General features: G+C 49.0%; 2 protein-coding genes across 7 annotated transcripts; both read left to right on the plus strand.

Moving 5' to 3' along the window:
- The first annotated feature begins 68 nt into the window (after nucleotides 1-68).
- LOC104043722 (NADH-cytochrome b5 reductase-like) lies at nucleotides 69-11,841 on the plus strand. 5 transcript variants are annotated; one of them, XM_064455041.1, is made up of 7 exons: nucleotides 69-132; nucleotides 1,597-1,776; nucleotides 2,692-2,840; nucleotides 4,042-4,129; nucleotides 7,293-7,397; nucleotides 9,117-9,320; nucleotides 10,997-11,841. In XM_064455041.1, exons 1-7 carry the CDS (start codon nucleotides 82-84, stop codon nucleotides 11,198-11,200), a joined length of 981 nt encoding a protein of 326 aa, XP_064311111.1. In that variant the 5' UTR covers nucleotides 69-81; the 3' UTR covers nucleotides 11,201-11,841. The 5 variants fall into 5 exon arrangements, with proteins under 5 accessions (XP_064311111.1, XP_064311114.1, XP_064311112.1 ...); XM_064455042.1 differs by having other exon boundaries at nucleotides 71-120; XM_064455043.1 differs by lacking the exon at nucleotides 69-132 and adding an exon at nucleotides 191-328.
- A 27-nt stretch (nucleotides 11,842-11,868) lies between these two features.
- Nucleotides 11,869-24,749, plus strand: CDCP2 (CUB domain containing protein 2). 2 transcript variants are annotated; one of them, XM_064455040.1, is made up of 7 exons: nucleotides 11,869-15,714; nucleotides 16,371-16,504; nucleotides 18,105-18,498; nucleotides 18,580-18,924; nucleotides 19,420-19,773; nucleotides 22,574-22,752; nucleotides 22,958-23,948. In XM_064455040.1, the coding sequence occupies exons 1-7, from the start codon at nucleotides 15,633-15,635 to the stop codon at nucleotides 23,270-23,272; spliced, it is 1,803 nt and encodes a 600-aa protein (XP_064311110.1). In that variant the 5' UTR covers nucleotides 11,869-15,632; the 3' UTR covers nucleotides 23,273-23,948. The 2 variants fall into 2 exon arrangements, with proteins under 2 accessions (XP_064311110.1, XP_009501691.2); XM_009503396.2 differs by adding an exon at nucleotides 23,980-24,749 and having other exon boundaries at nucleotides 15,625-16,504; nucleotides 18,151-18,498; nucleotides 22,958-23,128.
- The last annotated feature ends 639 nt before the right edge of the window (nucleotides 24,750-25,388 follow it).

Raw genomic sequence — 25,388 nt, forward strand, 5'->3', positions numbered from 1 at the left:
CCCTGATGACTGACGGCGGCGGCGGCCAATGGCAGACAGGCGTCCTGCGGTGAGGGAGGGTTGGCAAACCGCCTGGCGGCCATGGAGGTGGTACGGGGTGGGGCGGTGGGTGCCATGTTGGTGAGTCCGGAGGTGGGCAGGGGAAGGCGCCTCCCCTCTCCTGCCGGGGGGGGCGGTGGGCAGGTCGGGGACCGGCCCTCGGCGGGCGGGGGGTGGCGGGAGCTGGGGAGCCACTGTTAGGGGCTTTGGCCGCTGAGTAAGTGCTCGAGGTGCTCGAAGTCCCACCGGCGGCCCCGCCGGGAGAGTGCTGAGGGCGACAAAGTCTTGGGTGAGAGGACGAGCGTGACACAGTAGGGTTGCGATCACACGTAGGGACGATAATGGCCTGGGGGTCATGGCGCGTCATCTGTCCGGCCAAAAGGCGTTACTTACCTGCCCGTACCCGGGCGGACGGGCCGCCGTTACTTAACCCAGAAAAGGGACACGTATAACGTTGTATGCGTTCGGTGAGTGGGCAGCTCCGAGCCTGGGGGCTCCCGGCCCGCCCGCGGCCTGGTCGGGGAAGCTGTGGGCGCTCGGGGTCCCCAGCCCAGCTCGGGGGCACAGAACCGTCGGCCGCTGTGGAGAGCAGGACCACCTGCTTTTTGGTTCCCTCTTCTACCCCCACAGCGTTAGAATAAACGTGTTGCAGGGGTGAAGGTTAGTTAGTTAATTCCCCTTAGAAGTGAAGGTGCTCCAAGTGCTAAGTGTTCTCTTCCTCAGCCTCGTCACCTGTGGCTTTATAATTTCCTCTGGACCTGCTTTTTTTAAAATGATATAGATACAAATGCATTGGGAACAGTGTTAACCCAACCATTGTGTAAAAATAGCAGAGTCCCTGAGAGGTCTGCGTCATTATTTTGGTTTGAGGACCATTTGGTCAGAGTACAGTTCTGAAGCAAGGGTAGTGCTAAGGGATGAAAATCATGCTGCCTGTGCTTCTTGCCCTTTCCTACATGTCTGCATTTAAAGCCAGACTCAAATCTGCTCGTATTTCGTGTTTGTTTGTTTGCCTGTGACTTTACCACATTTGCCTCTAGTCTCTTGGCTCTAAACCCCGTTTTCAGCTCACTGCCCTCTCCCCGTTTTAAAATAGTGCTCTGGCAGGCCATGTCTCTTGGCAGTGGGGTTTGTTAACTGTTCTCATGGACTGAGCTGCAGATTTTTAAGATGTTTCTGCTCCAGGTGACCAGGCTGTTCTTTTGTTGGAAATCACCACATCAGAACAAGCAGGAATAAGTGTGTGCCTTGTCTGGGCAGCCAGGCTGGGAAGCAGAGCCTGAGGCTGGGCTGGGATGTGCTGTGCTGCTCTGGGCCAGTGTTCGTGATGTCTGGCATTCCTGCACTGGACAAGGCAGAGGCAGCAAGCACTCAAACGAAAATGGAGCGTTGCATGTGCCAGATCGGCTCACAGGTTTTTAGTTTTCTAAGCCCCCTGAGATACACACGCAAGATGCTCGAGAGAGATTTCTCAGTCCTTCTCCAAATAATGCTCGGCTGATGAGCACATGCCGCTCTTCATCATGCTGTTTTTGATGCAGGGCTTGTGTTTTGCAGACAATGAGTGGAAATGAGGACGACTGGCTAGCTCTCAAACCCCAGGAACCTTCTCCATCCCAGTGCTGCGGCAGCGGCTGCAAACCCTGCATCTATGATGTGTATGAGAAGGAGCTTGCACAATGGGAGAGGGCCAAAGCAAAGCAAGACAAAAGCCTCCTCGTGAAAAAGAAGGGGCAGGTCAATTTATCTTCATCACATCCTAGAGCCAGTGCTTTGATCATACTTGTTAGTGTGTGGGGTTGTGGTGATGAGCGAGGGACACAGCAATAGATTAAAGCGATGTCTTAAGAAAAGGCTGTAAATGCAATTCCCCAAACTCTGCCTTCACAGCCTCCCTCCCCCTTGCCTGCTCTCTCCCTGCTGTAATGTGATTTTCCAAGTGTGGAGTTTACCCTGGTGTCACATTACAGCCCTGGATCTGCAGCTTCTTGCTGGGGTACCCCAGCCAGCCAGAGCCAGCCTCTCTGGAAAGTGGGAATGGGTGAAAGGTACAAAGATTCACAGTTTTCTCTGACAGCTTTCCTGACCTTTTTTAATCTTTTCCCGATTTTTAGACTCATATTTTGAGGATGAAATAAACTGCATTTTGTGTGGTGGAGTAGTTGTCTTCAGAGCATAATTCTAAGCTCGTCAGTGCCCTTTTACATAAGATTAACTATGCTGGATCAAGCAAAAACAATCAGCGTTGAAAGAGCTAACAATATCTCCTACTCACAGTGGTCATCAGTAGGTTTCAAAGTTGCCCCCAAAGCAGCGCTCAGCTCTTTTAGCAGTATTATTTCTGTTTGTTTTCAGACATGAGAAAATGATTGCAGTGAGTCATAATAGGATGACCTTGCTGTAAGGTGTAAAAATGTAATTTAAAAGGGGGGGGGGGGAGGGAAATGCGAGATCCCAAAGTGCATGCAGCAGAACATGATAATGAATCAGCAGAGTGCTGAAATTTGCACTGGGCCCCAGCGTTTAATACGTGTTCTTCTGGAGTCCTGAGTATCTCCAGCACTAAATTAGCATGCACATTTGCTTCCAAAGAAAAATAAAATAATAAAAGACACCATCTACCCAAGTAATTATTTATTGTTGTTCTTGCAGAGCAATAATTCAGAACTGAATCCAGATACATTTACTGCATTCAACATAAGCTCTGTGGAGCAGCTAACAGAGGACACCTACCAGTACAAATTTGAATTACCAGGAAATAGCAGTCTGCGATTGAGTTTAGGACAACATATCGTGTTAAGGTATTGTTCTCTGTGCTAGTTAAACAGTCTGCATTATGTAACCTAATACGTAGGTTTTTGTCAATAGACAAAGGCTTCATACCAGGCAAATCGTAATTTCTGTACCTCCACAATGACACAGATGAAAGAACTCGTGACCTCATTAACTGTACTAATTTTGTGGTAAAAGCCATTCCAAAGCTATATTTTTCTTCAGCATTATCCTTGTGTTGGTGGGCCAGAAAGAACTAGCTGTGATTAAGAAAATCCATTTGCAGAAAGAGTGAGTTAAAGAATAGATGTTACAACAGGTGATTTACTCCACCACGCTGGAGTGAAGACAGTGAGCTGCTCTTACCCCAGAGCTTGGTATTTTAGGCCGTGTATCTTGGGGTAACTCAGCACCTGGGGTGTTACCCCTGGTGTCCAGGCATTTCCTGACTGATTTCTAACAAAACAACCCTCTTGCATAGTTTGTTGCTTGCTAGAAAGCAGCCACTTGGGAAAAGTTCGTGTCACTCTCAGCCCTCTGTGGTGATCATTGTCAGATAGAAAAAGTCAGGTTATGATGCCATTGATCTGTATCTGTTGACATTTGTACGTCAACAGCTGATGCGTACAGCTGGCTGGATGCTGAAAGTACACACTTCTGCCTTCAGCCATCTCTCATAATGCAGCAGAAGAAAAGGTTTGGTCACTTCAATCAATTACTGTAGTCAGTAGGAAACAGTAGGGTGGATATATTCTATGGAAAGAGAAGGCTTACAGGAAAATACAGTGTATATTGCCAAGACCTCAGGTCAAGGCTGTGCCCTGGCTTTCATTATTTAACTACCAGATGCTGTCCGGACACAGAAAGGAGAGTAGGCCCTAGCCCAAAAGGGATAGCAAACTTGCCACAAAAGCATTTTTCCATTTGCCAGTCTTGTACATTCAACAGTTTCTCACAAAAAGGCTCAAACATCCTTCCAGGGATGTGTCCAAAAGCTGAATATGTGGTACAGCTGTGGCCACCACCAGGAAGACAAAAGGTGTGTTTAGACTTTGCGTTCCCCCTGGATTTTTACCTGTAGAAGGGAAATGTTTTGCATCTGTGCACAGGCTGGCTGGGCCATTGGGAAGATGACCTGCTGCCTCCCTCGTCTCCCCAGAGAACTGCAGAAGTTCGGTAATACCAGGCAATGACCCAAGTCACAGTGGGTTCCTATATTTCTCTTCTCAGAGGAATGGTGAATGGTTTGGAAGTCCAGCGAGCCTATACTCCAATTAGCCCAGGAAATGCAGAAGGCTACTTTGAAGTTTTAATGAAGGTAAGTAAGCCTGTACAATATGGATTAGAGTCTTAAGGTACCGGGGACTGTGTGTTCTTCAGGAACCAAGCATGCTGTCAGCACTTCAAGTGAGACTCTCTCAAATCCCTCATGGACTGTTTCTGTGTTGTTTTGAAGCAGTTGTGTTTTGCTGATAAAAATTGCAGTTTTCCCCACAAATCTGAAAGCAGAGGAAGGTGACACACAAACAAGTGCTTTGCGGCATAAGCCCTGTTAAGCACTCGGGAGAGCCTCTCGGGAGCCCTGCAGTCACCAGCATGGAAAGAGGTGCCCATTCCACTTCCCTGATTTCATTTTGCCTTTTCAGTCTGTCTTTGAAATTGCACTCAGTTGTCATCCCAGCTGAACCACTGACTTTGGGAAGTCTTTGCCCAGCCATTAGCCTCTCCCCTGTATTTTATTTTAAGAATACTCCTCAGAAAAAAATTCAGTTTGGTTAAAAATGTAGGTGGACAGTAGGCAGCTGTTTCTGGTTTGTGGGCAGTGCTCTGGAGCTGCCTACAGTCTGAGAGGGTCCCCATGGCCCACAGGGCAGAGAGGTGGCCCATGGGCACAGGCTGCACCTAATGGGGTGGATGGGTGACAGAGTCCCATTTTGGATGAGTGTCCTGGGCCTTCCTGAGGCCACCACAAAATGCTGGTTGTATTCAAAAGGATTTTATAGGAGAACTTGGCTGGAAATTTGTCTAAATTAAGTCTGCAGGGCCCTCATAAATTATTACTTTGTGTGGATAATATAGAATTGAATAAATTTTTTCCGATACTGCATTTGTATGTCACTAGTGATTCCTCAGGGCGGACCCAGACTTCAGTATAGGTGTGAAATTCAGAGTGCTCGGCATCCCAAGTGGCTTGCAGAGAATGACCACCTGTCCTCTGCCTGTCTTCCAGGATTTCACATTTTTGGGGTTTATTATGCATTATACGTTTGAACACAAACCCTGTTCTTTAGAAAAGTGCACAGCTTCTATAGGACACCTGTGGGAGGGTCATTTCACCATTCTTGTGGCAACTGGTGTATAGTAGGGGAGAGAAATGTTTCATTTCAGTTGCATTAATAGGATACATTCACAGGATGACTGTGAAATTTCATGTATACTTGCTTATTACTCACAGGTTTTGCATTTCAATAATAATAGTAATGATTGTAATGATACCTTGCCTTTATATAGAACCTTTCATCCCAAAGGGAGCTATAGTTATTCTCTGGCAGTGACAAAAGAGGTTGGTAACACCCAGTGTAAAGCAGCCATTTTTATAACTCACTCTGTAGATTGTGGTATATTTCACACTATTCAGGCAATTTTGGAAAGTACTATATTATTATTATTACTATGCAATCCAAGCACTGTTCGAACCCTTCTGTCTCCTGTTATTATAGCATTGCATTTGTGATACTACAGTTAAGAGTGAGGGAGTTGCCATTTACAGAGTATAACCCTCTTTTTGAGTGATTTTATAATGTTAGGGTTTCTCTCCATGTAAAACTGGATGTAGAAGTTTTCCCCCAGGAGATAATTATTTTTTTTCTTTTTATTTAGAAAAAATAATTTTAAACCCACTCAATCACTTCTCACTTCGTTTTTTTGGAAATAATTTTGGTGAAAGAAGGATTGTTTTAGTTCCCATTACCCTGGTCCACTGGGAATAGGCAGTAAGTAGGGCTGGCTTTTCTGCTCTTGCCTTGGGTTTCCATATATACTTAAAGGTAGGTATAAAATACTGCTCCTTTGATGCAGCTGCACACTCATTGCATGAGTTTAGTGCCTGCCCAGAGCTCTCCGAATGTAAAATGCTTCTGACAGTAACTCAGAGCCTGGGTGTATGTATGTTATGCATTTATCTTTTGAATGTAACAACTGGTGCTAATAGTTCTTAATACTTCTGGTATCCTGGTTAAGTGAGGTTGTTAGGAGAGGATGAACATCTATGTTCTTTATTAGCTAACGCTGCTTGCAAGCGCAGGCACATGCTCACTCACTTTTTCTTAGCTTCTTTGTGGTTCACCAATTTTGTTTGCCTGCAGTGCAGCTTGGTGGCCAGCCAAGGCACTGAGGTGTGGAGCTGGGCTTCTATCCAATGTGCGTGCAGAAAATACCCCAAAATACGCTTCTTTCATATGGGCTGGAGTCTTCAAAGGCTTATGTCACATCTCGTCTTTTGACCTCTGGTCGAGTTGCTCTTCCTCAGGCTTGTCAGTGGCATCACCTCTGCGCAAGACCAGTTGTCTGCTGCAGCTCTTGGGCTTATTGCTCTTGCAGTTTGGACCAGCCCTTGTTCTCTGGCCAGACCCCATAGACTGTGGCCATTGTTCTTCTGCATTTGTTCTCATAAAGTGGTCATACATATAGGACATACATATACACATAGCACAGAGCAACAAGACTGCTTGGATGAGCCATCCATTTTCCAGCCTCTCCTTGCTTCTCTGTTTCTGGCAAGCCCTGGCCCTTCCCCATCAGTCACAAGTGAGGTTAGCATTCCTGCGGGCAAAAACCTACATAATAGTGTTTGTGCCTGGTAGAAAGTACGGCAGATTTTGCTAATGTTTTTCTTCTGTGAGGCCCAAATAAACATATTTTTTTGAAAGTGTGAAGGCACCCCTTAGCATCCAGATGATCTGTTCTGAAGAGTTTTGTAAATGGGAAACTGGACATTGGGTCACTAATTGTATCAACACAGCCTCTGAGAGACTGAAATAAAGCAAGAGCTATGCAGTGTTTATGTAACTATCAGTGTCCAGAGGGCATTTCCAGACCCCATACCCTGAGATTTGGAGAACACTTGAAGTCTTGGACTGCGCTTTGCATTCAAGACACTCTTCTCTGTGTGCTTTGTAAGCAAGAACTCTGATAAGCTTTTTCCAGTTTTGGAAATTCAGACTTGCATGAGAGTGGATTGTGTTTACATTATAGTCAAGCTGGAATGAATCCAATGTGATTTAATTTAAATGTCTTTGTTTTGGGTATAACTTTGAGTTATTTTTCAAATAGAATGATCTTTCTTTTTAAACGCATGAAATGTTTGGGGTTTTTTTGCCCCATTCTTGTTTAAATGTAGATAACTTTATAATTGACTTTAAGCTGGGAAACTTTCCAACAGAGTATAATTATTCTTTTCTTTTGTGCAATTTTTTTATTAGTGCTATGAAGCTGGGCTAATGTCACAATACATAAAAACATGGAAAAAAGGAGACAAGGTCTTTTGGCGTGGGCCGTTTGGAGGGTTCCCATATCGACCTAATAAGGTTAGTTCCGTAAGAGGCACAGGATGTTTCAGCTTGTGGCAGCTAGCTTTGTTTAATACTCTAAAGGGAAGACATCAATTTGATTACTGTTTCCATGATTATTTTAGGGACTTCCTGGGTTACTGTACAGTGCTACAGCTTTAGCAGTCAACTGGAGAAGGTACACTTTATTGAACTACAGAATATTTAAGAAGGAAGAGGAGAGGGAGGTGTACGGGAGGCAGGAAAATATTAGCAAGGCTCACTGTTCATCACATATATTAGAAGTTCCTGATGTGTTTGACAAAGGGAACTTACTTTGCACTGGCAATGAGTGTGGATTGGTTTTTGCCTCGTCTGAACCACATTGCTGTTTTGTGACTGAGCACGAGTGAAGGGGAGGTGTTGATCTTTTTCTCTCTTGAGTATTCCCTGAACTATAGCAGCTCCAGTGAGGTGTCACATCACCCAGCCGCTCTGCAAATGTTGATTCCCACCTGCTGATACCAGGCTCGCTGCAAAGAAAGGCAGATCCAGTTTCAGGGGAAGGCTGTTCTCACATACTAATTTGGTTACTTAATTCTGACCTTTCAAATGAGGAGCAAAATTGAAACACTGGTCATTAAGATATCAAAGCCTTACTTTTCCTTCTTCTTTTTTAGTCCCCCCTTCCCCCCCAAAAAAAAAAAAGAAAAAAAAAGGCTGTAAAATCCCAGTGGCTGAGCTCCATGCAGAGCAATTGTGTTCTGCTTCCTGAAATACTTTCCCTGCTGTTTTAGGCTACTGTTCCCTTCTCTTAAAAGCTTCCAGATAATCATTTGGGACAGGACATAGCAGTCATGCCTAGAGGTGGCTGCATTCAGGGGCTGTCTGGATGATCTGTGCACATGCAGTTTGCAAAGCACCTGAGCAATCTTTAAAACAGCTTGCTGTAGAAGAACTGTTTATTATTTAGTAATTATAACATAGGTTCAGAATATTAGTTTCCAAGTAAAATTTTCTTTTGTCTTTATTTGCTGCCAGTAGAATAGGACTCTGATTCAGGCAGATCAGATCCATTCACAATAAAGTGCCCAGTCAAAACAGAGCACAAGCAGCCTCTGAGGGCTTAATAGGGCTTACGTCCCAGTTCTGGCACTGGTGCACTGGCTGGCAGCTGGGAAAAGTGCTGGGAACCTTCTGTCCTCCTACACACAGCACCTTACTGCCTGAACATCCTGTCGTAGGTAGAGTGACCATCCCCCCTTGCAGGTGGGAAGCACTATGTGCCCCTGGTAGCTCTTTGAGAAAGTGAGATAATGCACCAGGAAGATACGTGGATCAGGATGGAGAAGAAACCGTTTCCTCCAGAGAACGTTCAGGATTGTGCTTAGCAGCATTCGAGATATAAAAACAGGGATCATTTCCAGTGGGAAAACAGCACACAGTGGGTCAGAACAGTGTACTTCAGAATTGAAACTGAAATGTAAATTAACTGAAATCAAGGTTAAAGTTAGGATAAATGTTTATATTTGGGTAAAATACAGTTTTGTTAGATTTGATATATTAACGCTGAAAAGTGCTCTCTGTAATCCTTTGCAGAAAAATACATTCTGAGATTTTAATTTACCAGTTCATGACCTTCTGATGTGTTTTCTCTTGAGGGGCCCTTTACCATTGTCGCAGCAAGGAGGAACTGACAATGAGTACATCCATATCCAGTCACCACAGCTCATTGAAAATTCTCTGTTTTGTTGTTAGCATGGAGAACTCCTGATGCTGGCATCTGGTACCGGCCTCACACCAATGCTTCCCATCCTCCACTCCATAACAGATGATGAAGAGGATGAAACCTTTGTAACTCTTGTTGGCTGCTTCCGTACATTTGACAAAATTTATCTGAAACCTCTTCTCCAGGATCTGGCTCGGTACTGGAACATCAGAATATTTTATGTCCTAAGCCAGGTAAATAAACGGATATGAAGTGTGTTTCTGTGAGGGTTCTGGGTGCCAGATGAGCCTCTACCTCCTCTGTTTTTCTATCAGCATGACCTTAATTCTTTCCCAGTCATCAAGGGTATTGTGTGGTCCAGTAGCTGCTGTTCTTAAATCTGCTATGTGTTCTCATACTGCTGCCAGTCTGGAGAATTTCAGGGAAGCAACTGTCGCTGCTTGTTCCTCTTTACCTCTTTGGTGGCTGTTCTCTTGGGATGGACCCACTGATTCATAGCCGCTGTTGATTGTTTCCCCTCCCCACCCTTCAGACAGTGGTAGTTGCACCTAAACATTTGCACAAAGAAAACTTGACTCTGGGAGACTCGCAGCAAATAAACTGTTTCTTCTTTCCTAATAGCAGTGCCTTAATCTGGCCTTATCTTCCATTCATTGCTCGTGGCTAGAGCTGTCTTACTCTAGTACGTTAGCACCAACTTCCCAGCAATTATTTTTCCCAGCTGACTCATTTTTAAACTTCTTAAAGTTGTTTCATCCTCTGTAAAATTACTTTTTCTGCCAAATCCATGGGATGAGGGCATACCTCTCAGTGGTCTTACATTCTGAGCAGTCTTTTTCATTTCCATTTGGTCCCAAAGTTGCCTGTGTTCTGTACAGATTTGGTAGCTGAAAATTATTTCCCTCAGAAATGAGGATTCATTGCAGGGAGGATATAGAAAGAATTATTTATGCTAAGGGAATGACTCCCATTGCATTTTTAGTTTCTCAGATGAATCACTTTTTGTATCTCTCATGGTGAGTCTGCCTCATACATTATGTTCCACATATGGTCTCAGCAAGTGGGGATTGGGTACAGAGAAAAATTCTTGTGATTTAGGCACCCCTCAGCTACTTTATAGAAGCATAACCGGTAATTGTCTCTGGTGACATAGCTTAAATACTCTTTTCAGGACAGTGATGTCTCAAGAGTGTGAGGAGGTCTTGAAATTCAGTCAGTGAAGGGCAAGAAACCCACCTGATCCCAGTCAACACTGTCTGCTCCGCGTGTACATCTCTCCCTTCCTTTTCTTCTCTTAGCAGGTTTGTTGTAGTCCAGCACTGACTTGTGCATTCTCCCTTTTAGGATTACGTATCTGTCTGTCTCAGTATTTCACTCTTCTGCCTGTCACAGCCACATCTGAGCACCTTCTGCTTCTAATTAATAGCAGTAGTGGAGGCCCTGCTGGACCTAATGCCATGGGATCTAATGTTTCTCATGGGATCAGAGCTGTGTTTGGAGCAGGGCTGTCTTTTTTCAGTTTTGGTTGAAGGAGATGGGACTGAAAGAGACTTGTGAATGGAGGAGGCTGTAGAGAGGCATAGGCTTGGGATTTAGGACTTGGGAATAGAAAGGCATGGTGGGAGGTGGTTCCCAAAGCAGAAGGTTCTGCAGTGTTTCTTGGCAATAGTTACACTCTGATTTTGTTCAGTCCACTCTGAGTGAGTGTCTAGGTCTTGTGACAGGGAAAGATTTGATCTGGGCTTTGGAAGAGGAATGTAGCTCTCAGGATGGGTCAGTTCTACCTAGATGGAGCCACAAGGGTGAAAAGCGTCCTGTGCAGTACTCTGAGGGGAAGAGGCAGATTGGCTGTAAGCAATCAATTGTCCTTTTTAACATGGCACACTGCAAATGTTTTTTGTCTTTTCAGGAAACATCACTGGAAAAACTTCCTTGGAGCTATCAGCAAAACACATACACTGGTCGTCTCAGTGAAGACTTGATGAAGACAATTGTAAATTCCTGCCGAAGAAAGCCATTTGTATTAATCTGTGGCTCTTCTGCATTCAGTGAAGATATGGGTAGATATTTGAAAGCTGCAGGAATTGAAGAAAATTCCTGTTTTGTGTTTTAGCAGGTTATCCCTGACCTAAGGAATCTTAGGCCAAGCCTTGGACGTCCTTGTTTCTCTGCAGGCATTGCTCGAATTCAGTCATCTCCATAGACTGAGTCCCTTGTGCGTATACTTTCATAGGCCTTTGGATCAAATATTTGTCTCAAGAGTGAGAATCATACTGGAGAGTGTTTTAAGGATCACATGCCACTCTGGTGGCTACAATCACCCACACCTCAGGGAACAGCATGGTAATGTAACAGAAGTCTTCACACACAATTTTGAGAGAGATCTCCTAAGGGTACTAAAAAGCATGCAAGTACACAGCTCTGCAGTAATATGAGGACCAGTGACTTGCTTTGCAATCCGTGTTAGTATCCAGTGGTGGTGTGCCCTGTTACATGTCCAGAGGAAAAAACAGCACGGTTAAGGGAGCAGCAGAGCACTGGCCCGGCACTTGGGAGTCCATGGGGTTCATTTTGGTTGTGTCATTATCTTGGTGGATGTTGTCACTTCAACCTCTCTGTGCCTCAGCTGCCCTATTATGCACTAATACAGAGGAGGTGGTACCGATCTCCTCTGAAAAGATCCTTTCCAACCATGTATAGAAAAGGCTATACGTGGGGACGGAGTTATACATGGTGCCCACTGAGGACTTAGGCAGGCTGTCCTCCTGCCCTAGCACAGCCTGCATTGCCTACCCTGATCCTTAACCCTGGTAATGCTGCCTGGGGAGGAAAAGAGCATGTCCTAAAATTGTATGTGAGAAAGTATCTGGGTGGTAGCTGCTTTCTGTCACGGAGGATGGTTGTTGGCTTTCCATGTCCCATAAGTGTTGTATAATAGCCCTGGTTCATTAAATTGAACCTCTTTTCAAATGAACAGCTGTTCCTCTTTGTGGCAGGACTCTCACAGGTGCCCTAAGCATACAAGAACACCACCGGAGGAGTGAAAGCTTCATGGGGCTTTGCTGGGGTGCTCCCCCAGCAGGCAGAGCCAATGGCAACGGCCTGCCCCAGGGGATGGCAGCCCTGGGGCTGCCTTGGCACAGCACCCAACCTGGGCACCCTGGCCCCTTCCTCCTTTTTCAGCCCAAGATGCTGCTGACTTTCCTCCGAGGTATCTGCTGTCCACTCTTTACCTTCTTAGACCACTGTGTTTACCAACTACACCTGGAAATACAGCCTTTCTGCACATCTTTGTGTTTTTCCTTACGTTCCCAGTTTATCCTGTGTTGAGGTTTCCTGGGGTTTCTCAGGCTGTGACGGACGATGTTGCATTATTATTCCTGTCTTATTTTTCATCTGTATCAAATAGTACGCCTTACACAAAGGAAATGTAGTTTGAGGTACTCAGAATAAACAGTGTGCACTGAAATGGTTCTGATTCACATGTTGGGAGGAAGCATAGGTTCCCCTCTCATCAGTGAGATTTGTCGCCAGTTACCACATGCCTGGAATTAATTCAGTGTAGCTGCAGCTTTTACGTTAACTTCATTGGAGCAGGGGCTGACAAGAAAGCAATCTTCGTAACCCAAAATAGGGTTCTGGCTTTTAACATGGAGAGATCCAGGGAAGTTGTCCGTAGTAGGTCCAAGACAAGCTCTCAACTTCCACCCAAACCGTGCTTCAGCTGCTGTAAGCCACTGCCGTAGTTGAGGTGCTTCTGTAGAGTGTGGGGCTGATAAAATAAGGAGTTACTTTCTCTGGTCGCTCTCCCTACTTTGGCCTTAGCTAGGAACGCAGAGAAAATATTTTTCTTGGACATGACATACTCTGAACACCTTACTTATATACCTCTTGCTTTAAATATTCTGCCTTTTTGAGATTTTGTTAAAAATCCACCCAGCCTTTTTGCAAAGGCCTGAGGTAAAACTTCACGCTCGCTTTGGAAAAGTGACAACTTTCTGCATGAAAACTGGGACTGTTCCTTTAAACGCAACCCCAATATGTCTGGGTATTTCAGCACATATGGGCCATGATGGTTAAACCTTACCCAGCTGGTCTGGCCGTTCTGCTGCGAAGTCTCCCGTCTTTGTTCGTGGCTAAAAGGGAGGGTGGTGAGAGACGGAGCAAGCTGTGAATGCTGCGGGTTGCAATCCTGCAAAGGCGGGCCGCAGGCAGAGCGGGAGGAGGTGAGGCATGCAGACCTGGCAGCCTGGCTTGCCATGCCAGAGGGGACATTTTCCGTGGGGAAGATGATGTTCTTGGAAGTATGAACTCGAAGGGGCCTTTAAACTTCCTATGGGCACTTTGTTCTCTGTTTTCTATCCTTCTCCTTTCCCCCTCCTGCCTTTTGTCATTTTTCAGGCTGGCTCTCACACCAGTCCCCTCTTCCCAACCTGTCCCCTATAGGGACAGCCCCTTTCAGAGGCTTGTGTGGTGCTCCTGCAAAGGCAGAGACGTGGGATGGACAGGCTTTCAGACAGGATTTTCCCTACCAAGGGAAGATGAGAGGTTTCCTTCCCTTTGGAGGCCCAGGAAGTACCCTGTGGTGGGAGTTCTATGGGGAAATGGCGATGCTGTCAATTACTGGGGGATCTATGGAGTTGCAGGTGCGTGAGCTCCCTGCAGTAGTGGGTGGCTGCTGCCAGGCTTGGTCAGGGGCTTGTGCCCTGCCCCTCCTGCTGGGGCAGGGGTTGCTGGCAGGACGCTCGGGTGCTCTGGCTGCCCCCTGGGAAGCCCCCGCCACCCATGCAGCCCTGTGCCAGAGAGGGACTTCGCTTCCTTTCTTCTTCCTCCCGCACAGCCTAAATACCTTCTTAATTTCATCTCATTATTTCCTGCCTAAATAATTCCCATTTCTCCTGGGGACCATATTTAAACCTTTGATCTTCTCTGAAGTCTCACAGTCCTGATCACATCCTTTCTATTTACATTAATCAAATGCCTTTTTGACTCATGGTTTATAAATTTGCCAACAGATGAATGGAGGCAGCCGCAATACAGCACACCTTGAAATCACCCACTGTGTCTCTGGACGGAGCCAGAGCGCCCTGGGCTGGTCCAGAACACCTCTGGCCAGACCTTTGTGTGGAAGGTCCTGCCTGGCTCCTTGTCGCATCTCATCTTTGCCCTGCCTCCCGCCTGGCTAAGCGGCATCGCCTGGGCTCAGGCCCAGCCAGGGAATGGCCATCCCCAGGTCAGGAGAGGGTGAGTGTGCCGGCAGTTGATGGATGCCGTCTCCTGGGAGGGGGGCACAGCTGCTATGCTGCACAGCCCCAGCTCCCCGTCTCCCAGGGGTATCGCTGATGCACGGCATGAAGCGGGACTGCAGAGCACAGCTGGAGGGGTAGAGAAGAGTGGCCGCATAGGCACCGGTGTCCCGGATACTGGCTCAGTGCTGGGGTGTACCCTGGTGCTGAGGCCGGTGGTGGAAGGGCTGGAGGAAAGGAAGTGGGTGTTGATGAAGATGGATGCGGCAAGGATGAATGTGTCGCTCTCTCATGCAGCGATGGAGAAGTTGGGGAGCATGCTGTCCCTGAGCCTGGAGGATCATGGCAGCGAGGGCTGAATGCTTCTCCTGACTGAGACAGGGCTGTGGTATGGAAATACTCAGGAGAGGCCCCTGCATCACAGGCTATGGTGCCAGACCTCTCCTGCCTCTTTGCTGTGGGTGCTGGCCCCACGTGTGTTGTACAAGGCACAGGGACAGACCTCCCCTCCAAGCCTGTTAGGGAAGCAGCTAATTAAGCTCTGTAGTGTCCCTGAGAGGTCAGCAGGAGATATGCCAGTATCGCAGCCATCTCCCTGAGCCTGTGCCAGAGCAGCAGCTTTGTGCTGTGCCCTGGGACAGGGAGACCTGCCTTGCATCTCCTTGTTCAGATGTGCTCTGAATTTGATGCTCTGCGTTGATGCCCAACGCCCCAGGACAGACACCCTGATGTCCCCTGCCTCAGCTGGGCTCAGGATGGAAGGCTCCTGCCTGGGTTGTCCCAGTGGTCCCACGAGCCCTCAGCATGGCTCCAGCGAGGCCGGGCAGTGGGGAGAGAGCCTTTACAAATATTATTGTTGTTATTACCCATAAATATATGCAGGCACTTAACGACCTTGGCATGGAGCATTTCCTGGGGATTAATGACCAGTTGGCTTTAATAGTCCTTAGCTGCACCTCAGGCCATCAGCTCCTCCCAGCCCATCATTAATCCACTGGAAATGTCTCAGGCATCGATCCTCATTGCTTAATTAATAAATGCAACTTGTCTCTCCGCCTGAGATTTACAGATACGCGCTGCTTCTTTCCCTGCTGCTTTGAAGGTGACTTTTTTAGCACAGGTCCCTCATGCCAGGAGGCCCTCACGGGTCTTTGTTTCCTGGCATTCATATGGGTGTGGGTCATGGCAGCAGGAAAGTCTTTTCTCTCCTGGGCAGGAGGGAAGGAACTGAAACACTGCTGGGTTTGGGGTTTCTCCTGCTAATGTGGAACAGCACAAGGAGTACATCTTTCCCACCGAATGCAGAGGCTTGGTTACATTCAGCTGAGTGCATCCAAGAGCCTGGGCAAGAGGGAGTGTCAGCTGGCATGGAAAAAACATGGTAATTCTCCAAGGCCTTAGCAGGTTCTATAATAATTGACTTTTTTTGCCCATGAGTCGCAATTCATCTCTGATCTTCCTCGGGGAAGGTGGGATTTGCTATCTTTAGCGCTTGCAACTGCCACTTTCCCGGGCTGAGCATCCTGCTGAGCCTGGGCACTTGCTGCAGGGATGCTGACCTGGCAGCTGATGTGGAGGCGCGGCTGCATTTAAATACCATTCCCTGTTTCTCTAGCCTTTACCACTGGTTGGCTTTGTGCAGTGGGTGCCGCAGTATAAATCACATTAATTCCTGAGGTGCTTTTCCGTGGTAAGTCTGAAATTCCCATTTTGGTTCGCTGGCTTGCCTGGTGAACTAAATTATCTTCATAGCCCCTTAAGGGCATATTGTCAGCCCAGACTTACTGCCGTTATACACCATATCTGAAACATTAATATCTCTTCTAAATATAGTGTATTGACAAGGTATCTGGTATAGTGTAAATCCTTGGGACATTTGATCCAGATCATTAAAACTGAGTGAAGGAAGGGAGGAATAGATCAAGTTACCTTGCCGCTCTTAATTCAAACAAGCGATGAATTATTCATTCTGCTATTAATTCTACAGTCCTCCTGCTTTTTATTTATTTCTCTCTTTATTTATTTTTTTCCTCCCAGATAGACAGCTCCAAAAGGTTGCTCGGCCACTGGTGAGGGAAGATTTGCCTGCCAGAGGATGGGGTGCATGGGGCTGGGCTGGCTGGCAGCACTGGCCATGCTGTGTGGGGCTGTCGGGGATGCTTCCAGCAGAGGTAAGAGCCCAGTCCCAGCTCTCAGTGGGGACCGTGGGGCCGACGGGCATCCGTGGCCCCTGGGGAGGAGTGGGTTGTTCGCAGGTGCTGCAGTGGCTCTGGGGTGCAAGCAGGTCACAGCTCTCAGCCCATGCAAGGAGAGTGGCTTGCTCAGGCCATGGGCCCCCTGGCTTGACCTGGGGAAAGGAGCTGGGGTCTGCCATCACCATGTGCAGCAGCAAACATGGGACTCCACCATGCACTTGAGTTTCTGCTTCATGCTTATTTTACTGAAGACTGCAGGTTGGGGTTGTCCTGTTGTGGTGTCCAGGTGCTTTGCTGAAGCCTTTGTTAACTTCTGGAGCTGCACATGTATTTATAGATATATATACACACACACACACACACACACACACACACACACACACACACACAAACAAACATATACATATATATGTGAATATATGTTTGCATGTGTATGTTGCTGTGCATGTAATAAACCCCTCACCTTACCTGGATAAAACACCCCGCCAGTACACAGAGCAAGAGTTAGCAGACAACACAGTAATTTGGGGCATGCGGTGGGCCAGGGCAGCCCAGTAACTTGGCTAATGAGCAATGCCCCTCCCCAAAAGTGGCACGGCTTTTCTCATCAGATTTCTGCATCAGAAATCAAAATCTCTTTCAATAATATTATTCGTTTAGTATCAGCCCCATATTACTTTACTGCCTATCCCCAGTAATTAGCAAGGCGATTTTAGATCTGGCTGGCTTTGGTGCTTGTGCCAGCACACACACCCCCCTTACCCGTTTACTGTGGTGCAGCATCACACACATCTGCAGGACCCCCTCCTTGCCAGGAGGTCACTGCACCAGCAAGCGTGATGAAGAGCCTTGCACACTGGCTGACTATTGATTTGCAATATACTTGGCCCAGATTGATGGCAGCAAGCATCCAGCCTTGCTTGGGAACCCACATGTGTCTCCTAGGGGCTACACAGGGTCTGTGTCCCTCCCAGACATGATGTATGTGCCCACTATATCAGCCTCTTCAGCCCAACCCTAATCAGAGCCAGGGGCAGGTGGCAGCCACCCTGCCTCTCTGCCTTATTTTATCACCATGTCTCAGTATAAAGATTTCATTAGAAAATCGATCCCTACATGCATAACTCATTGTTAAGTGCATTGAGCCCTTCACCCCTATTTCTCCTAGCTTGAATTCACCAATACTACCATTACATGGAGGGATCAGCAGCAGCAGGAGGCACAAAGCTGAAGGTCTGGACAGCCAGGGCACTGGCAAGGCTGGAACCACCGAACAATGAAAACTCACTCCCTACTTTCTTTTCGCAGCAAGAAATGGATGGGGACACCATGCTGTCACCGGCAGGACAAGCTCATGGGCACAGCCGAGCCCTGTTGCAGCTATGCCACGGGGCAGCACAGGGACAGCAGGAGGAGAAGGGGGTTACATGGAGGGATGAAAGGTGATGGGGGGCACACAAGTCCTCCAGGGAGAAGGGGTGGCCAAGCCCAATGGGGGTCTGTAGGGCACTGGTGTTTCAGTAGTGCTGGTGGTGGAATGGAGCCAGTGCTTTGCACCCTGTCTCCATCATTTTAGGCTTCCTCTGGAAAAGGGACATTACATCCACCTCTGTATCCCCCAGGCATCAAATGTGGGGGGGTGCTTTCCGCACCCTCTGGCAATTTCTCCAGCCCCAACTTCCCAGAGCCGTACCCCTATGAGACGGAGTGCACGTGGCTGATTGTGGTGGCCGAGGGCTCCTCCATCCTGCTCTCCTTCAGCCACTTCGAGCTGGAGTACCACGCCACCTGCGCCTATGACTACCTCCAGGTCTACAACGGGGCGACCCGGGACCAGGGCAATCTCCTGGGCACTTTCTGTGGCCGCAGCCCCCCACCACCCTTCGCCTCTGCCTGGCACATCATGGCTGTTGTCTTCCACTCTGACCGCCATGTGGCCAAGCACGGCTTCGCAGCTGCCTACCGAAAAGGTGTGTATGAGGGATGGCAGTGGCGGAGCATCCATCTGTGTGTCCTCCCACACCATCCTCATCATCTATACCTCCTTGCAGATGCTTGCGGTGGGCAGCTGACTGGGCTGTCCGGGGAGATCACCAGCCCCCGCTATCCCGAGAGCTACCCCAACGATGCCGAGTGCCGCTGGAGCATCAGGGGGGCCGGCAGTGGCAGTCCCCTCACCCTGGTGTTCGCTGACTTCCAAGTGGAGGGGGGTCAGGGCTGTGGCTTTGACTATGTGGCCATTTTTGATGGGCCCACCACTGCCGCCCCCTGCCTGGGACACTACTGTGGCAGCGCCCGCCCACCCCGCACTGTCTCCTCCGCCCCACACCTCCTTGTCCTCTTCAAGTCTGACTTCAACATTGGTGGCAGGGGCTTCAAGGCCCATTTCTACTCAGGTGCGGGGGTCTTGGGGTGGTGGAGCAGTGGGAAGGTCATGGGGACAGGTCCCCAGAGTGGTGGTGGTGGTGACGGTCTCCCTCCCGCAGCAGCAAGAGGAGATGATAGTCAAGGGGACCCCTTTGGGGAGAGCTCATGAGATGATGGTGTAAAGTGTAAACAACTACACAATGCAAATGGCATCGTTGTGGCTATCCCAGGCCCCGGGTTGTCTTTTTCTTGAGCAAGAGCCGCCCTTCTCCTGTGTTCATGCAGTTCCTTGGGGATATGGGTTTTCCCTATCTGCTCTGGTAGGACTTTGGCCACCTTCGGTGTTGCTGTCCCCCAAAACTGATGGGAGTCCATGGGCCAAACACAAGGCTGGGGAGCAGTGAGGTGGAGGGAAGAGCATCCTTTAGCAGTAAAACAAGTGATCACTCAGCCGTCAGCTTGTCCACACCCAGGGGGGCTTCAGGTCTGCTTTCATTTTTTCCTTTCCTTTTTCCCCTAAGTAGGTGAGTGCCAGGAGGTGTTCACCACCATCAAAGGCAATTTCTCCAGCCCTCAGTATCCCAACTTCTACCCCAACAACCTCAAGTGCCAGTGGAGCATCCAGCTGCCCCCAGGCTATCGCATCAAGGTCTTCTTCATGGACATGGAGCTGGAGGGCCGGAGCAGCCTGACAGACAGCTGCGACTACGACCACCTGGCCGCCTTTGATGGTGGTGCTGAGAACGGGTCCCTGCTGGGGCAGTGGTGTGGGCAGGAGAGCCCAGCACCCATCACCTCCAGCCACAATCAGCTGCTGCTTGTCCTCCACACCGACCGCAACATGGCCAAGAGAGGCTTCTCTGTTGCCTACGTGGGAGGTAAGGTCTCACTTGGGTGCTCCACAATGCTTTATTTCCATCAGGATATGCCTGAGACCATGTAATTTCTGGAAGGACCCTATGGTGAAGATACCCATCTGCAGGAGCAGAGCATGTGGCTCTTAAAGGATGGGAGTGGAGAAGAATTGGTGGGTGAGCTCCAGCTCTCTCAGAGTGAGAGACACACATGCTCCGCATTCTGTTTAGTATTCAGAAGATGTTTTCCAGCTTCTCTTCCCCACGTCTCTGCCACTGCCATGCTCCTGCTCCTCTCTCAGGGCATGAAGGAGAGAAACCCAGGGGGGTTTTAGGGGACCAAAGCCCTGGGGGAGGTGACCAGCTCAAGCATCACAACCCTGTTCACTGCTCCCCAGGATGCTCCAGCCCCACTGGCACACAGCTGAACAGGCTGGCATAAACTGTGTCCTCTCCTCCACTGGCAGCAGCACCGGAGGGGCAGGACCCCCAGGGCATGGCACTCCCAAATCCAGCCAGCCAGCCCTGCCCAGCACCTCCATGCACTGGTATGCCCTGTGTCCCAGATGGTGCATCCACAGCTGGTGGGAGGAGTGGTGGGTAACCTTCCTCATGTATTTGCCAACCTTTGCACCTCAAAAGCCAGCAAATTTATTGTGTTTGTTGTGTTTCAAGATAATTACATCTGAGCTGGCCTGTGTGTCAGGGATGATTCAGACAGGGGCAGCCTTGCCGGCGGGCTGGAGCCAGAGCAAGGCTGCTGGACTAGTGGGACAGGAGCTGCTGGTGGCTGGCCCTGGGTTTACAAGCTTTTATCCTTCAGCAGCAAAATCATTCTTTGTTTCCAGTGTAGCAGAAGGGGTTTGGGCATATGTGGCTCTAGGAGTGAGAGATAGGATGGAGTTTTGTCCTGAGTCTCTGCAGCCTCTGGAAGGAGAGAGGATGTACTGGACATATAGTAAGGCTTTAGTGTACACAGTAGATATGTCCCTGTCCTTGTCCTGCTTATTTCCTACTGTTTTACAGCAGTGTGCAGGGAAACAAACCTTGGCCTCACAGTGCCTGGTCATGGAGAAACCCCATTCCCAGCGGAAGAGCTTGTAGACGGATGGGATGCTAGCTGAAGAGCAAGGGGAAGCCCCGTCATGGAGAGGGGTGTGACTTCTCCCATTTGCCCGAGGCTCCTGCATCCCCTGGTACATCCTGCTGGATGCATGTTGGGGGAGGGCAAAAATTTGGACACAAAACTGAGCCTCCCTCCGTAAAGCTAAGGCTGCCTGCTATGTTTGCCCAGCGATTCGGGCATCTGCTTGCAATTAGCAGCCTGCATGGCACATCCAACCGCCAGCACTCTGCCAGGAAAGCCGCTGCTCTTGCTAGGAGGCACCGGCCTCTCCCTCCCAATGGCTTCCTTGGGAGCCCTCCGTGGAAAAGGGGCACCTCAGCCTCCACAACCACATCCACAGGTCTGAGCATATATATTCTTTTGGAGCCCATGAATGGGCATGACTTGAGCTAGGCATGTATGATTTATGGCCAGTTGAACAAAAGCCTTCACGCCAAGAGAGAGGATTCATTTTCTCCTCCTCCTCCTCTTGATCTAATGCACTTTAGTTATTTGGTAAATCTTCTAATGCTTTTATAATGCACTAAGCGAAGTGACACTATTTTTTTCCTATTGATTTCATTGTGTTTTACCAGTTTCATAAGGCAAAGATTCAGAGGGAGCTTCTCCCTCTGAATAATTCAATAATTCATATTGCCCAAGTAGTTGGTGCAAGCTGAGTGATGATTGACTTTAAAGAGGGGGGCATTTTTACTCCCTGCTTCTTTCCCTGCATGGATGCTTTCTGCATCCACAGGGCCAAATATGGTGCCAGAGGGAGAGTGATGGAGGGGGGATGTGTTCACCATTGCCTCACTTGTCTTCTAGGCATCACGGGCAGCTCAACAGCAGCTCCCTCAGTGCACTGTTTGCCAGCTCCCCATCAAAAATAACATTCTAGGGGAGGTGGAGGACTGATGGTGCCTGGGACAGGACCTGAGCTGGGCCATCCCCCAGGGGGATGCCCCCGGGAATCCAACTCACCCTTCCCTGGGGACCACGTGGCAGGTGCACAGCTGCATCACCCAGGGCAGGCAGATGTGGGGGTCCCCTGAGATGTGTCTCCTCCATTTTGTCACTGTAAGAGTGTCTCTTGCAGGGATGTCGTAGTTGCAGGGGAGCTCTGTGCCCACGGCAAGCCATTAGCGAAACTCTCGTGATCTAGTCCTGGGCAGCAACTCAAATGTTTCACTGGCTTTGCAATGATGGAGAGCAGCTGCTCTCACGGTAAATCCTTCCTTGCTTATGGAAGTGACAGCATGATGATGTTGTCTGTAATGGCACTCGGGTGTCACTCAGAGAGCTGGGAAAGAGGACAAGACTCAAGAGTGTTGCTGGTGCTGTCTCCCGCCAGGGCAGAAATCAGGGCAGTACCTAGGAGCCAGCCATGTCTGACCTCAGCACAGGGCAGGGCTAAAATATTGATATATATAAAATAATGCTTTCTGCATTTTGGGTGTTAGCTCCTTTTTCCCTGAAAACTCATCTCATCATGTGAGTCCTGTGGCAGCAAGGCCAGGTTCTGCGAGATGCATGGCAAAGGCTTGAGGCTGATGTCCCCACTAGTCCTGGTGCTGTTGGTCACCTGCTTTGTGTGTGATGGGGACAGCGAGCTTTGAAAAAAGCTGTGGCTCTGCACTGAGCTACTGCAGTTGCTGCAGCTTGGGGAAATCCCCTCCCAACAGCACTTCACTTGTACCTTGTTTTCTGTCCTGACAGTTGTGCCCGTGAACGTCAGCTGCACCCGGACGGACTTCCACATCCAGATCCCTGTGCAGTCCCTGGCCCAGCTGGAGAGGAATAGGATTTATTTGGGGAACCCCTCCTGTGCAGCACAGGTGGTTGGCAGGAACTTCAAAATACACACCAGGTTTGACACCTGTGGCACCGAATCCCAGGTAAGCAGTTGGCAAACCTGTGTTTAAAGCAAGCTGAGTAGCCGGTTAGCCCTGTCCCAGTCATACCAGCTGCAGAGAGGAGGTCCCAGTCCCTCTCCCATCTTCCCAGTAGATGCTGGTTTGATTCGTGGCCAACTACCTACAAACCCTGTGAAAACAAGCTGTGAAAACAAAACCCTGACAAGCCGTGACCCTTACCTTGCAGAAACGCAACAACACATCCGTCATCATCAGCACCCTCTACATCGATTTTTCGGTGGGCAACCAGGAGGACATCCACCAGTACGAGGTGCAGTGTGAGCCAAAGAGGAAGGAAGCCTCAGTGACTCTCATTGCCGGCCCTGAACCATCCAGGCTCAGCCAGGCAGAAAACCTGGTAGGTGCCCAACAGCAGGATGGTGGAGTGATGGACACCCATGAAATCAAGAGCCAGGACACCAGTGACATTGTCTTCATCAGCATCTGCATCCTGGCTGGGCTTCTCATGGTCATCGCGGTGGTGGGGCTCGTGCTTCTGTAGGATGCTGCTCCCCAAACCTGTGATGCCAGCCCTGGTTGGGGTGGAAACACGCCCCAAAAACCCACCCTCACCCGAGGCCGAGCACTAACACAGCTGCTTAAATGGAGACACAGCTCCCAGGCCCTGAAACAGAGCCTGAACTCAACCCCCACCTCCTCCCAGCGCCTGAAAAATCTGGGCAATAGCAGCCGTTTCCCTTCCCAATTTGTTTTCCTCTGTCTCAATCTGTCTGTTTGGCTCAGGAGTGCAATTCTTGCGCTTACTAACTCTTCCCGCACCTGCTTCAATTTGTTTTCCCTCTGGTGCTGCTGCTGCTTTCGGGAAAGTAACATTGTTTGCTGATGGCTGCGAATCATCCTGTCAATTACTTCTAGCTGAATTCTTGAAGGTCCAAACCATCTCAAATACAGTGATATTCCCAACAAGTATTTTCCATGCTCTCACCCATGCTCGGGGGGGTACCACTGAGCTGTGTTATAGGTATCTCCACTTGGCTGTAGCTCATGTAGATGCTTCCAGGTGGTGTTTCTGGATGTCTGCAGGTGATGTGAGGAGATCCATTCACCGGATGCCCTGGAGCTCCTCATTTGGTGTTCGCATGTTGTCTAATGGGCCCATTGCTCACAGGACTCACCTGAGTGCGTCAGCCACCAGCAGCTGGAGGGAAGGAGAATGATCTCTCCTCTCTGTGCTTTTCTTTTTTCCAGCATGCCCAGGTGTCCACCGCTCTGAGTGCCATACTGGCATCACTCCCAGAGTCTGAAACTGTGGGCATGGTGGTTTCAGTAACCTTTCAAAGATGGCATCAGGAGGAGGGCCTCGCTCCCCTGGGACTGACATGTTTTTTGCTGCCAACCTCAGTGACACCAGACCTCCACCCTTGATGGTGGAGGTGAGTTTAGCAGCCAAGAGCATGAAAATAGGAGTCCTGTGGTCAACTGCACCTTCAGAAAACAGTTTCTTCTCCAGGAGCTCTGGTGCTACTGACTGCTGGATGGCCAGATAACACCCACCTACCTTTTGTGCCATGTCAGTGCAAAGAAAATTCCCTTTCAGCATCACACAGGGCAGGGGACAGCTGGGACAGGTCTGTACCTGCTGCTGAGCATCAGAGGAAGCAGCAGTAAAGGAAAAGGATGGTGATCAAGTGGCTTTTCCTCCTGGTTTGCCCCAGCCCATGGGTGTTTAAGAGGGTGTCTGGGGAGGGAAGAAGGCACAAATCTGCACTTGCCTCCTAACAAGGAGCCTTCATTATCAGAGCACTGACTGATTTGGTGTTTGTTGGTGCAACACATCAGCAAATGCAAGATTTCTGAGTGAAATATTTGCCAGCACCTTTAAGGTCCATTAAGGCAACATTTTGAGTATGTGGTGTACATGGACGGGAGACAAGGCCAGACCCCCCTGCTGCCTGCAAAGCCTTGCTACTAGTTAGTTGCTAGGAATATAAGCATCAGCTTAAGATGATAGTTACAAGATTTCACAACTGAAAAAACTTAAAGGTATAATTAACTTTCCTGGCAGCCCAGATTTTGCTGAAAACAGTGAATGCTGCAGCCGCTTATGCCCGGCAGCACCCAGCAGCATCCAGCCCCTTGTCCACAGGACAGGCACTTCCTCACCTTGCCAGAGCCTCCAGTACCCTGCGATTTGCAGGGAAAAAGGCTTTTCCGGGTAGCTGTTGGTGGTGCACTCAAATAAGGAGTTGGACCTGGTTCCAGGCTGCTGCACTCACCCCAGGGAGGTTTTCCAACTTCAGCTCTGGTCTGAAGCCACCCGAGCATCCCCAGGTGCAGCCCTTGCCTACACATATCCCTCGGGATGCAGGACTGGTGCTGCAGGAGCAGCTCTGCTCCCCCAAGTAAAGGGGCTCCCCAGCACTCCTGGCACCGCAGGGCATTATCCAGGGGCTCATGGCTGGGGTGGTTAACAGGACTTGAAGATGCCGTAAGACACAGGGCAGAGTGAGGCCGTGTAACCACTCGAGCCAGTCATCCCCCTTGGAGCAAGGAAAGTCTCCCGTGCTCACTGAGCACCAGCCCTCCTCAGCCTCTGGTCATGCTCTGGCGTGTCTCAGCCTCTCTTTTTCTCCATTAGGTTTTGGCATCCAGTATCT

This window comes from Phalacrocorax carbo, chromosome 6 (genome assembly GCF_963921805.1).
Source record: "Phalacrocorax carbo chromosome 6, bPhaCar2.1, whole genome shotgun sequence".
In the NCBI taxonomy this organism is placed as follows: domain Eukaryota; kingdom Metazoa; phylum Chordata; class Aves; order Suliformes; family Phalacrocoracidae; genus Phalacrocorax; species Phalacrocorax carbo.

Excerpts from the sequence above, each read along its gene's own strand:
- CDCP2 (XM_064455040.1), top strand. The coding sequence starts at position 15,633 with ATGCAGAGGCTTGGTTACATTCAGCTGAGTGCATCCAAGAGCCTGGGC. Across the intron at positions 18,925-19,419 it reads CAAGGCCCATTTCTACTCAG|GTGAGTGCCAGGAGGTGTTC; the intron begins GTGCGGGGGTCT and ends TCCCCTAAGTAG. Across the intron at positions 19,774-22,573 it reads CTCTGTTGCCTACGTGGGAG|TTGTGCCCGTGAACGTCAGC; the intron begins GTAAGGTCTCAC and ends CTGTCCTGACAG.
- LOC104043722 (XM_064455041.1), top strand. The coding sequence starts at position 82 with ATGGAGGTGGTACGGGGTGGGGCGGTGGGTGCCATGTTGGTGAGTCCG. Across the intron at positions 133-1,596 it reads CCATGTTGGTGAGTCCGGAG|ACAATGAGTGGAAATGAGGA; the intron begins GTGGGCAGGGGA and ends TGTGTTTTGCAG. Across the intron at positions 9,321-10,996 it reads TATTTTATGTCCTAAGCCAG|GAAACATCACTGGAAAAACT; the intron begins GTAAATAAACGG and ends TTGTCTTTTCAG.